The following is a 12,806-nucleotide window of genomic DNA, read 5'->3' as shown; positions in this document are numbered from 1 at the left end:
ACAGAACTTCAAAACACTGATATCAGAGCCTACCGACACTATTTTCACTCCTTCACAAATGTCCTTTCCTTGTCCGCAAAATGGCCAAGAATAACACATGTTGTCGTTTTTTTTTTTTTGGTTTTTTTTTTTCAGGGCTGCTGAACAGACAATGGTGTCGCAAAAGATGTGGACTGCACACTGTGTGCTGTCTGCATCTTTTGCAGCCCCATTAAAGTGAATAGATCCACATCTGATCCACAAAAAATGCCGATCAAATGCGGACAAAAACCACGGTCAGGTGCATGAGCCCTTAGGCTGTGATCTTTGCCAAAGTTGTTGTGTATCCACAGCCTTAGGCCTCATTCACATGTCAGTGTTTCAGTCAATATTTTCCATGTGCTGCTGGGCTGATTTCCAGTCAGGTGAGGTCAAGTACCGGACCGGATTTTAAGTGGCGGTCCGGGTTTTGGCAGCACCTGGCTGTTCTTAAATAGGCAGCTGGGCTCAGAAGCCATGTCTGTGTGTACTGGGATCTGAGGCCTGTGCTAGGCTGGAGAGCGGAGACCCGTGTGTCAGGGTAACAGGCCGCCTAAAGCCTGTATTTGAACTTTGAGGCAGAACTGCCACCAAGGTGACTTTTTTTTTGTTTTATTACCTTGCTATTGGTTGTGTACTAACACCAACACTGCAAAAGTAATGTTTTTGTTTTTGGCGTAATGTGTGAATAAACACTGAAATTTAAAATACGAACTTGTATTTTGCCTCTGTACTGTGACCACTTATCCGAACTATCAGAGCGACTCCCCACTATATATATTCCTTTTAAATTGCATTAGTGCGATGTGGACTAAACATATGATTTGTGGTTCTTTATGGACCTTTTGATTCATTTGTATGAGCCCATCTGCAACGACAAGGCAACCCCATTACATTTTTATTTTATTTTTTTTCCATTTTAGTCAGTGACTTGCTGCCCTGTGTATTACATATGCTTTGCATTCTTATTCTGCCTCTGTATACCCGCTCAATCAGTTTATTCTGCCTGATAAATGCAGTCACTTCTTAACAGATGCTTCTTTTTCTCCCTTTAACACAGTTGTTTCTCTATACTTGATAAAGTTTAAAATAAACTGATCCCGGGGTAAATAGCAGGCATCACAATTGGATTGGCATCTAAACTGTGGAGCAGTTGGTGCTTCTGTGCCAAGGGACAGAACAGCAGGTTTTTGCTAGAGGGGACATCTACGTTATTTCCCTCTTGGTCCCCTACAACTAAGCAGATGTCATTGAATTATTATTTTACCTTCTAGTAATTTTGCCGCTTATCCTCACAGGTATGTGGTTGCCTCATTTACAGATGTGCAGGTATGTATGGTTCAGCCTGTGTCTCTTGCGCCATCTGCTGTTAATTTTCCATGTTACAACTTTAGGAATTGAAAGTGTTTGTTTTTTGTAATAATTAGTAGATACTGGAAAACAGAAATCGAAAAATGATTATGCCGTTTCATGGCTAATAGAGGAAACAATATATGATTACTTAGATGTGTGTGAATGCGCACCTTAGAGCTTTTTAGTTTGTAAATAAAATTTATTGTATACTAATCATATACTTTCTACTTACAAACAATTTGAATATCATTTTTTTTTTTTTGTTTTTTTGCCTTATGTTGGTTTTGGTGACTAATATATGCCTAACAATGTAAATTGGAAGAAGAAAAAAAAAATGCTGTGGCAGACATCACGAAAGGTGTTTTTTTATGCCATTTTTATTATTGGGCTTCTGTCACCCCCAAAACACATTTTTCATTTTTGGGCTTGTTAAAATCCTTATTGAACGACTATTCCCTATATAGGGCTTCGTTTCATTAAAAATCTATCTTTTAAAATATGCAAATGACTTCACTACCAGCAAGTAGGGAGTCTACTTGCTGGTAGCCGCCGCCAAAAAACGCCCCCTCCTCCTGTTGATTGACAGGGCCAGCGAGCGCTCTCCTCCTCCGGCTGGCCCTGTCAGCATTTCAAATCCAGCGCCTGTCTTCATTCGGTGCAGGCGCTCTGAGAGAAGGACGCTCTCCTCCTCAGCACTCCCTCAGTGCGCCTGCGCCGATGACGTCACCGACAGAAGACGTCATCGGCGCAGGCGCACTGAGGGAGTGCTGAGGAGGAGAGCGTCCTTCTCTCAGAGCGCAGGAGGAGGGGGTGTTTTTTTGCGGCGGCTACCAGCAAGTAGACACCCTACTTGCTGGTAGTGAAGTCATTTGCATATTTTAAAAGATCGATTTTTAAGGGAACGAACTCACAGTCAAAGGTCAGAGCCCTATATAGGGAATAGTCGTTCAATAAGGCTTTTAACAAGCCCAAAAATGAAAAATGTGTTTTGGGGGTGACAGAAGCCCTTTAAGCTCTCCTGGCATGTTTGCATGTCTATTTACCATATAAAATAATTCAGTAGCAGCTTTTCATAGAACTCTACATTATGCTGTCCTCCATTATTCCTCCTGGAAATGTACAAATTGACAACTTGGTGTTCATTTTACTTGTCAAAGGGAGCATCCCTATACACTGACACTAATCAGTATGCACAGTGTCAGAATGTGTAGGGACATTCCTGATTTGACAAAGTCGGTGAGTGGTATAATGTAGAATTGTGTAAAATAAATCTATTATTTTTCCGTTCATTACTCACTGTCCAAGACAACTGACATGTGAATAACCTTAGACTACCATTGGTCTTAAAATAGATGTGTGATGGCATGGAGCCTAATGGAGTCTGTCACCAAAATTGTACGTTACACACTGCTTACATGTGGCTCTAGCACAACTGCCCATGATTCCAATGGTACCTTTGTTCTTTTGTTGTGCCTTTCAGCAGCTGAAAAAACACTGTTTAATCCATATGCAAATGAGGTTCGCAAGTGTCTAGGGGTGGGATTCGTAGTGTAGGTACCCAGGCTGCTTTCCTTTTTTGCATTACTCCTCCCCATCCTCTTGCTTGTCACCCCCCACCCCCCCCCGTAAGTCCCTTGCGTCATCCCTAGTGCCGTCCCAATTACTAAAATTAATAATGCCACCACATGCCACACTACAGCTACTAGCCCTACCCCCAGCAACCGTAACCCATACATCGCATATAGGAAAGGGGACATAATAAAAAAAAATTACTTGTAAGGTATGTTATTCCCCCCCCCCTCTTTTTTTTTTTATTAAAAAATAAATGTAGAGAAGTCTCAGGTATCACTGACAAAGGTGCAAAAGTTTATGTAACCGAGGGGGGTGGGAGAGTTATGTTTTTTTAAAGTTGTATGTAAATAAAAATTTTTAAAAAAAGACTGTCTAAACATGAAGGGGGATGGGGGGGGGGTAAGATAAAAAGAGGCCAATTTAGAGAGGATTTTTGTGACTAAAATGCACCAAAATCCACCACGTAAACATTTCCTAATAATAAGGGTGGGTGGAACTCTGCAACACTCCTGAACAACTTGTCTGAACACCTATACCCTTCTGTTTATACCACCCTCTTGAGAGCGACATCCTCGCTAATCCATTAGGAAAACTATTGCCTCACGCTTCATCTGTCTTTTTGTAACACCCACCAATTTTAGTCATTTAACCCCACTAACTGACTCTGGCTCAGCTTCCCTCATGTGGGCCTCTCTCAGCTGGGCACCAGTCTTGGCTTCTGCTTTTGTCTACGCTGACATGATAACTTTGCAGTGACCCATACACAATTCAAGTGGGATGCTGCATACATACAATACTGTTCAATGGGGAGAGGAGAATGAGAGGAGAATTTTTTTTCTAAAGCTGTACACACAAGCTGTAAGTTGGCACCCAGGTGTAAGCATAATTGGTTAATTTAATGCTGTTTGTGTACTCCTACAAGCGTGATAGCAGGCTGTATATGCAGGTTTGACACAGCCCTTAGCAATTTACTTACTGCATCACACTGTCCCTGTGAAGGAGGAGGGGCCTACGAGGAGCAGGAAGTGAAAAGACTGAGGTTGTGCTTGGTGCTGCTGGAGACCATAAGAAATCTTCTCTGCAGATTCTGGAAGGGAATTGACAGTCTCAGTGGAGACTGGAGACAGCACGAATGGGAGGTTTGCAGCGTGGACCAGGAAATAAGATAAAGCACCAAGAACCTGCTCAAGGAGCTGTAAGTACGGCTGTGCTGCGTCACATTGCACCACACTGGTAAAGTGGCATTTGGACAGGCAAATACGCTTCAAGCAGCTACATTGCGGTGTACGGCCTGCAAGCTAATGCATAGCCCTAAGAGACTCATACGCTGACTCCTTCCTATCTCACTGGCTGCTCATAGGGTGTTATATACTGGGAGTTGGAGTAAGGATTACAGCTGCAATCAAAGGGACAGACCTCATTTACCTGTGGATTACAAATGGGGAAGTCTGATTTAGAGACAGACATTTACCTGTGGATTACAATTAGTATTGCGCAATACTTGGGGTGCACCCAAACGAGGAACTCTTCCAGGAACATACAAGTGCAGATAGGCTGCTTAATGGACTTATACTGGTTTATTGTTAGGCTCTGTTAAATTCACTGTTGGTTTATTTTCTGTGTACCAATCTGTATTGTATATTCTCAGCTTATTGTTCAACTGCTGGGAAAGAACTATTGTCTGTGTGGCATTGTGTACCCTCTGTACCTGTGCACTCAGCCCTTGGTCTTCTTTCATTTGGCATTGCGAGCAGGGTACATTGATCGCCATGCAGAACCCAACTGGTTCCGAGGTGGTTCCGGCTGTGTTCTATCACCCATTCTGCCTTGGGAGTAGCTCCGATCATGTGTTTGCCCGCAGGGGCAATATTAAATCAACTAGTGCGGTTTGATGGCCAAAATATGCTGCTAGAAGCCTGGGCCGCACACCTTAAGAGCACCCTCAGGTTGTACAACTTGGCTCCAGATTTAATCGTATGTGGCGCTGAATGCCTTGGAAGGGGATGCTAGACGCATTGTCATGCTACGTCCAGAAGAGGAAAGGAAGACACTGGATGCTATATTCTCAATTCTTTAGTCTATCTACGGAGAAACGACCAGTACCGGCAGCCTTGGGTCCCAATTCTTCACTCTCTTCCAGCGTGAAGATGAGACTATTCCCCAGTTTGCCAACGCCCTCCAGGAGATCTGGTCACATGTACAGAAGAGAGAGGCCAACTGTGCTAACATTCTTGGTAATGGAGATCAAATCCTCCGGGACCAGTTCATATTTGGATTACGTAGCCCTCCTCTTCGCCAGGCTCTCAGGGAACGTATATTATTAACCTACAAAAAGGCAGCTCTGTCAACTTAGACAGCTATAGTGACCACTTGTACCACATCCAGAGTAAACTAAAAGCCAAACAAGTGGAGTGTTATATCAAAAGATGTCATTTATTATAAAATATAAAAAATGGAGAACAGGATGTTATACAGTTACACGGAGAAGCACAGGGTAAGTCACATCAAAAAACACCACCATGGAACTGCGCAAAATGAAGCACAGATGGGCACGGCCAAAAAGATAAAGCTAAGGCTCTGGGAAACCAAGTGAGTGTAACATATAATGGTCTCCCCAATAGGGGTATAGTACACAAGGTACCACAGACCAAATAAGGTAAACCCAAAGCCTTTAGCTAACATACACGGAATGATAAGGCATCACATTCAGCCAAAGACAGTAATATAATGAATGAAAATCACTAGGCTGGGCTCAAAAATAACTGGCGTGCGCCTAAGTGCAAGGGACCCAATGTGGATATATACAGGGGTACCCCGCACACAGAGTGGAACCGTGCTAGTACCAGGACGTACCTGAAGACATGGTGGTGGGATGAATGACAAGCCCTGGGCGCGAGACCTCGACGCGCGTTTCACCTCAGCGGCTTCGTCCTGACGAAGGGAACGTATCCTGGTGGATGTGACGTTGCAGTTTTAAAAGATGAAAGCAGAGGCTGTGGCCCGAGACAAGGAAGAGGCGTATAGAGCTTACACCGTAAGGCTGCAGGAAGCCAAAGAACTCCCTCTGATGGAGAGGATCTGCAAGAGGCAGTGAAGGCACGGAGTGTATCCCTGGGAGAAATTCAGAGGCAATTGGCACAGTTACAGGCTCCATCGATGACCCCAGTTCATTCAGATTACTGGAAAAAGGGTGCTGCCCTATGGGTTCCCTTCTATATCAAGCAATTCCAGAGGCTGGAGTGAGACACTCCCAGGCACTGGGCTGGTCCGTCACCACCTACAGATGCACAGACATGTTTTCCTCCAAAAGACCGGAAGTAAAGGGGGCCGTAGTGTTGGATTTGCAGAGAAAGAGGACATATATCCCGTCCATGCCCACAAAAGGCCCTGAATCCGTGGGGGAGGCCAGTTGCCAGGTTACCCCTAATGACCTCTGGGACCTGGTGACCGAAAGCCCCTACCTACAGTACAGGTGCAGATTGAAGAACAGATGATGGAATGTCTTGTAGACACAGGGTCGGAAGTAACCACAATGCCAGTTAAGTTATTTGAAAGATACTTCAGCCACCTCATGAAGCCTGACGAGGGCACAGTGATCAGGCTGACGGCGGTAAATCAGACCGCTATACCTGTGATCGGAGTGGCTTGGATGAGACTGAAGCTATGCGGACAAGATGTCGGCAAAAGGAGTGGTGCTTGTAGAGAAACGGGCTCGGGATGGAGCTCCCGTTGTATTGGCAATGAACGTTCTGCGGGAATTGGATCAGCTCATGTTTACAAAGCAGGGCCTGAGTTATTGGAGGAAGACTACTGTCCACAAGCCTACCCAGAGAGCATTCCAGAGGTTGATCTGGACATGCGGTATCTGCAAAAGCCGGTTGGAGCATTGTATGCCCCATATGAAAGAGCCTGCACCGTACCTCCACGACAGGAGAAGAGGATGCGAATGCCTGTCGGAAGCCAGCGGAAACTGAATGGGATAGATGTGCTAAAAGAAACCCTAGGCATGTCTGAAGCCAGCCAGGGCCCAGTGGTCGCCAGGACCATCGTGACGGAGGGGCATGTTAGTCCGGTGTGTCAACGTACACAATCATTAAGTTGCCTTCCGTGCTGGAGAGAAAGTGGCTGAGTTGTATGTGCTGCAAGAAGAACAACTCGCAGGTGGTCAGTTTGCCCCCTACAGGCTGTTAAATGATGCCTGGACTTTGACAGTGGACCAGAACTCTGTGGAGGAACCCATGCCTGAGTGGAATGGCCGGCGGATCTTAGACCAAATGGAGATGGATGTGAACCAGTTCACCGCCAATCAGATGGAGAAGATTGAAGCAGTGCTATTGGAGTTTCAGTCTGCCTTTTTTCCTAATGTGATGAGGACTTCGGGTGCACAACGGCTATCGAACATGAAATACGGACTGGGGATACTCCCCTGATTCGAGAAAGTAGGCGGAATCTTCTGATACCTATCTACCAAAAAGTGAAAATGATGCGGTCACAGATGTTAGATAGTGGAGCGGTAAAAGAGCCAAAGCCTGTGGGCCGCACCAGTGGTCTTAGGGCGGAAGAAGGATGGGTCCTTGAGGTTCTGTGTGGACTATCGAAAGCTAAACGCTGCCACAGTAAAGGACGCTTTTGCTCTGCTTAGGATTGAAGTCAATGGCCCAGATTCAAGAAGCACTTGCGCGGGAACAAGTGTGATTTGCGCCGCGCAAGTACTGATTTGCTCCTATGCAAATTTGCGGCTGATTCTGTAAACCAGTTAAGCCTGAAATGCTGCCATTTTCCCGCGCACGCAGCCTAGCTGTTCCTGCGCAATTTGCGTGCAATTTTGCGCGGGGTGTAAGTTGCGCCTTCATGGAATTCCCTCAGCGAATATGCAAATTAGGTACTGCCGATGATTCAGAAACATGCGCTTGTGATGCGCATCTTGCGCTGGAAGCGTGCAAGCTTTTTTCCCTGGGCAAACTTGCTCCTGTTAAAAGCAGGGGCAAGTTGGCAAAAGATGGCCAAATGTCATAACTTCAGCAGCACCTAGACAGACGATCTGAACAAGCTGATTTGAAATACATCTAAAGAACATCTAAATAGTTATTCTAGATGGCAGTTTGTTCTTATACCTTTTTATCCTATGAGAATAAAACACAAAAACAAGTGTTCCTTGTGCTCTTCAAATGAAAAATGACATTTTCAGATGTTTCTAGAATTTACTTATCTCATTCAAGTACTACACTAAAACAGCTGCACCAATAAAATAAAGGCTATGTATGTTTATTTCTGTTCTTTTATAATTTAAATTCTTTATACAGTAATATAAAATATTTTGGTCCCTTTGGGAGGTGCCATGTCTTGCAAAAGGGCTGAATTTCCTTGCTCAGGGGGGGTAGGAAAAAGCAGGATGAAATTCAGCAAAGAACCTGCGCAAGTCTGCTCCTATTTATTTGCTCAGTGCAAGCAGCTGAGCAGGATTTGCCCTGAAATTATGCTAGCAAACCTCTGCTGAGCCGAAAATTCCTCATTTACATAGGGGCACACCCACTTTGACTTGCACGGCCTTGCGCCCTCAGCTTTGCCTTAAACAGGAGCAAATTAAATGAACAAACGATTCCTGAATCAGGTGGCAATTTGGCAAAATTGCTCCAGCGCAGAGAAATTCAGCTGAGCGGCTCAGGTGTAAGTAATGGGCAAATCTACCTGAATCTGGGCCAATGACTGCACTACAGCGTGCAAAGTATTTCTCAACTCTGGACTTGGCGAGCAGCTACTGGCAAGTACCTGTGGCAGAGAAAGATAGAAAGAAGACTCTTTATCCTACCCATGGAGCTGTATGAGTTCAACAGAATGCCCTTTGGACTGACCGGGTACGTTCCAACGCTTAATGGAACACTGCCTGGGTCAACTGAACTTTGAGTCAATTGTGATCTTCCTGGATGACGTGATAGTCCATGCACCTACGTTTGAAGAACATTTGAGGAGACTGCGGCAAGTGTTGGGTAGGCTCCGCGCTCATGGCCTTATGATCAAAGCGAGGAAGTGCCGTCTCTTCCAAATTACCCTGGAGTATCTGGGACACATCGTATCAGCGGAGGGAGTTTGCCCTGCAGAGAGTAAAGTAGAGGCAGTAAGTGGCCGCAAATTAAGACGCTTCGAGAAGTGAAAGCATTCTTAGGATTGCCTGGTTACTATCGAAGATTTATAAATGGCTTTGCGAAGATCGCTGATCCCCAACACAAACTCTTGAGGGACTGCCCAGGGTCCGAAGACACGGTCCATATCATGGGGGCTGCCACAGCAGCAAGCGTTCTAGTAGAAAAAAGCCTCGATTAGCACCCCCATCCTGGCATATGCTCAGTATGACAGACCATTCACACTCTACACTGACAGAAGTTTGCATGGACTGGGAGCAGTACTAGCCCAAGAACAAGACTGGCAGGAACATGTCATTGCGTATGCTCTTCGATCTCTACGGGACTCTGAGCGCAATCCGGAAAATTTATAGCTCCTTCAAACTAGTTATTGCTGTTAGTCTGGGCAATGACTGAAAAATATTCAGGGTGTCTCACCGGGGCACCTATTAGCCCACTTGCAGAATGCAAAGCTGGGCACCTTGGAGCAGAAATGGATGGCTAGACTGGCGAAGTTTGATTATACCATCAAATACTGTGCCGGTAAAGACAACGTGAATGCGGATGCACTGTCTAGAGTCACCTTGAATGTCCCAGTAGGTGAGGTTGATGAAGGGACTGAGATACCCGATCTTGGTCAAGTGCCTTGACAGTCGCCCGTGGCCAGCTCAAGTGGGGTGGCTACTGGGAGCACTGTGTTGCTGGGGAAGGCTGAGGAAGAATGGGCCCAAGTGCAAGATGAAGACCCTGACTTCACACTGGGTGAAGAATGGGATATGGCCCAAGATTTGAAAAGCGAATTTGCTTGTCCTCAGATGGATAGAAGCTGATGCAGCAGTGAGATCGGCTGCGAATCCGAAATGGAATCATGTACTGGAATGTGTTTCTGCCTACCGATCTTGAAGAAAGGTGGCAGATAGTGATGCCTAGTAGCCTGGCCCGAAGAGTGGCCCTTGAGGGACATGAGAAGGGTGCCCACTTTGGAGCGCAGAAGACATACAAGTAGGTACAGAGATTCGTGTAATGCCCGCAGTTGGAGCAGATAGTCCGTTAAGTGAGCCAGAAGTGTAGAGCATGCAAGCTGGTGAAGCCTCCTGAATAGAGAGCCCCAATTCAAGTTGTCTGCGCCACTGGAGATCCTAATCCATTTACATCTTGATCGGCCAGTCTGTGAAATGATCAGTAATCGCAAGGCAATACTGGTGACCACTCACCAAGTTCTGTGGCAGTGCCCATCTGTAATCAGTGGAATCAGCTGCCCGTGCAGTGTGCAAACACTTTATCCAGGTGTACGGATGCCCAAAGCGGATTCATTCGGATCAAGGAGCTTGCTTCCAAGGGAAGTTGATGAAAGAGTTGTCGGCTGTATGGGATTAAGAAGTCACGAACAACGCCATACCACCTGCAGGGCAATGGGGCCTGTGAAAGATTCAACAGGACCCTTCTACAGATGCTCCGGACACTGAAGAAAAAAATGCAAGTTGCGCTGGCCCGAGTATTTGCCTGAACTACTCTGGGCATATAATAGTGTTCATAACACTACCGGCTATACTCCACACGTGCTGCTGTTTGGTCGTCCAGGGCAAGAAGTTGCCGAAATGAACCTTGGACCTCTTTCCAAAGAGTTCCCTAGGACAGCTGACTCATGTGTGCAGGAGCACCAAGACAAACTGAGGACTGTTTATCGGTTGGTCAATGAGAAGTTGCAACAATAAACCCCCAGGGATCATCAACCGGTGCAGAATACACCCTTGTCACCGGGTGACAGAGTATTGGTTCGTGCTAAAAGGCCCACAGATAAAATGAATGACCGCTGGGAACCACAGCCATATATTGTGAAACGTCAGGAGTTTCCTGAAAGCCCAGTCTACGATGTCCAAAGGGAAGACTGATAGGCTGACTCAAAGATTACACCGTAACATGGTCAGACCTTGTCTTTCAGAGTCTTTCTCAGACAGATAATTCTGGAGGTGTTCAGGAGAGACAATCGAAGCCTGTGAGTCCAAGAGACATAGGGTGGTGGCAAATCCCTATGCTGCCTCTACAGACTGAGTTGTCCACCCCCAATTGTCCAGTATCGGACACTATTCCTGAAAATGCGCTACCACCCCGGAAGGGGCCGGGTTCTGTTCCTGCACCAATGACAGAGGACTAAGGCCTTCGCATATCAGAGCGCTCCACGGCAGGTAGTCCCCTTCAGCGCTATGCAGCAGACTAATTTATTTGGTAGAGCTCTCGGTATGCCATAATTCTAGAGGGGTGGCATGTAAGGATGTGGGGGCAAGGGACCTTAAATGTATTACTCTGCAGGTGTAAATTGTATAATTACTGCATTATAATTACTGACCTGAATCTCCATTGAGCATGCATTTCACTTGCTGAAGACAATACTGAAGGGAAAATGCCCCAACAGCAAGCAGGAACTGAAGACAGTTGCTGAAGAGGCCTGGCAGAGCATCACCAGGGATGAAACCCAGCGTCTGATGATGTCTGTGTTCCAGACTTCAGGCTGTAATTGATTGCAAAGGATTTGCAACCAAGTATTTAAAAGTAAAAGTTTGATTTATGATCATTATTCTGTTCTATTACTTTTGGTCCCTTAACAAGTGGGACGCACATATGCAAACTGTTGTAATTCCTACACCGTTCACCTGATTTGAATGTAAATACCCTCAAATTAAAGCGGCCAGTCTGCAGTTAAAGCACATCTTGTTTGTTTCATTTCAAATCCATCGTGGTGGTGTATAGAGCCAAAAATGTAAGAATTATGTTGCTGTCCCAATATTTACGGCCCTGACTGTAGCTGCCTATAAGAGTAAAGTTATTTTACCTGTTTTGTTTGCAAAGTTGGTAATTAGCTAATTTAATGCTGTTTGTTTGTGTACCCCTACAAGCGTGATAGCAGGCTGTATATGCAGGTTTGACACAGCCCTTAGCAATTGACTTGTTGCATCACACACTCCCTGTGAAGGGGAGGAGGGGCCTAGGGGTGACAGGAAGTGACCAGACCGAGGTTGTGCTTGGTGCTGCTGGAGACCAGAAGAAATCTTCTCTGCAGATACTGGAAAGGAATGGACCAGCTCACAGTGGAGACTGGCGACAGCACGAAGGGAAGGTTTGCAGCGACGACCCCAGGAGTGTTGTGTTTGTAGAATCCAGTTCTGGAGTGGACCAGGAAATAAGATAAAGCACCAATAACCTGCTCAAGGAACTCGAAGTACGGCTGTGCCGTGTCACATTGCACCACTTTGGTAAAGTGGCATTTGGACAGGCAAATACGCTTCAAGCAGCTACATTGCGGTGTATGGGCTGCAAGCTAATGCATAGCCCTAAGAGACTTATACGCCGACTCCTTCCTATCTCACTGGCTGCTCATAGGGTGTTATATACTGGGAGTTGGAGTAAGCATTACAGCTGCAATCAAAGGGACAGACATCATTTACCTGTGGATTACAAATGGGGAAGTCTAATTTAAAGAGACAGAAATTTACCTGTGGATTACAATTAGTATTGCGCAATACTTGGGGTGCACCCTAACGAGGAACTCTTCCAGGAACATACAAGTGCAGTTAGGCTATATGTGCAGTTAGGCTGCTTAATGGACTTCTACTGTTTTATTGTTAGGCTGTGCCAAATTCTGGACCCTAACCCCTTGCCCTCCAGCCAGATGTGTACCTTGACCAGCATGCACTTTCTATAATACCGGTGTCTTAAGTGGCACAAGGGTCTTTAGGTCCCCACAGG

The 12,806-nt window shown here is 45.8% G+C and overlaps 1 protein-coding gene across 1 annotated transcript in view; it reads left to right on the top strand.

The window, feature by feature from the left end:
• The window catches only part of LOC120978039 (kinesin-like protein KIF14), a 129,270-nt gene that overhangs the window by 31,396 nt on the left and 85,068 nt on the right, over positions 1-12,806 (top strand). The window contains exon 7 of the mRNA XM_040406279.1: positions 1,317-1,347. Within this exon, the coding sequence (XP_040262213.1) occupies positions 1,317-1,347 (31 nt within the window). The remainder of the gene's footprint in view (positions 1-1,316; positions 1,348-12,806) is intronic.

The sequence above is a fragment of the Bufo bufo genome, chromosome 8 (genome assembly GCF_905171765.1).
Source record: "Bufo bufo chromosome 8, aBufBuf1.1, whole genome shotgun sequence".
Classification (NCBI taxonomy): domain Eukaryota; kingdom Metazoa; phylum Chordata; class Amphibia; order Anura; family Bufonidae; genus Bufo; species Bufo bufo.
This window is presented reverse-complemented; position numbering and strand designations above follow the sequence as displayed.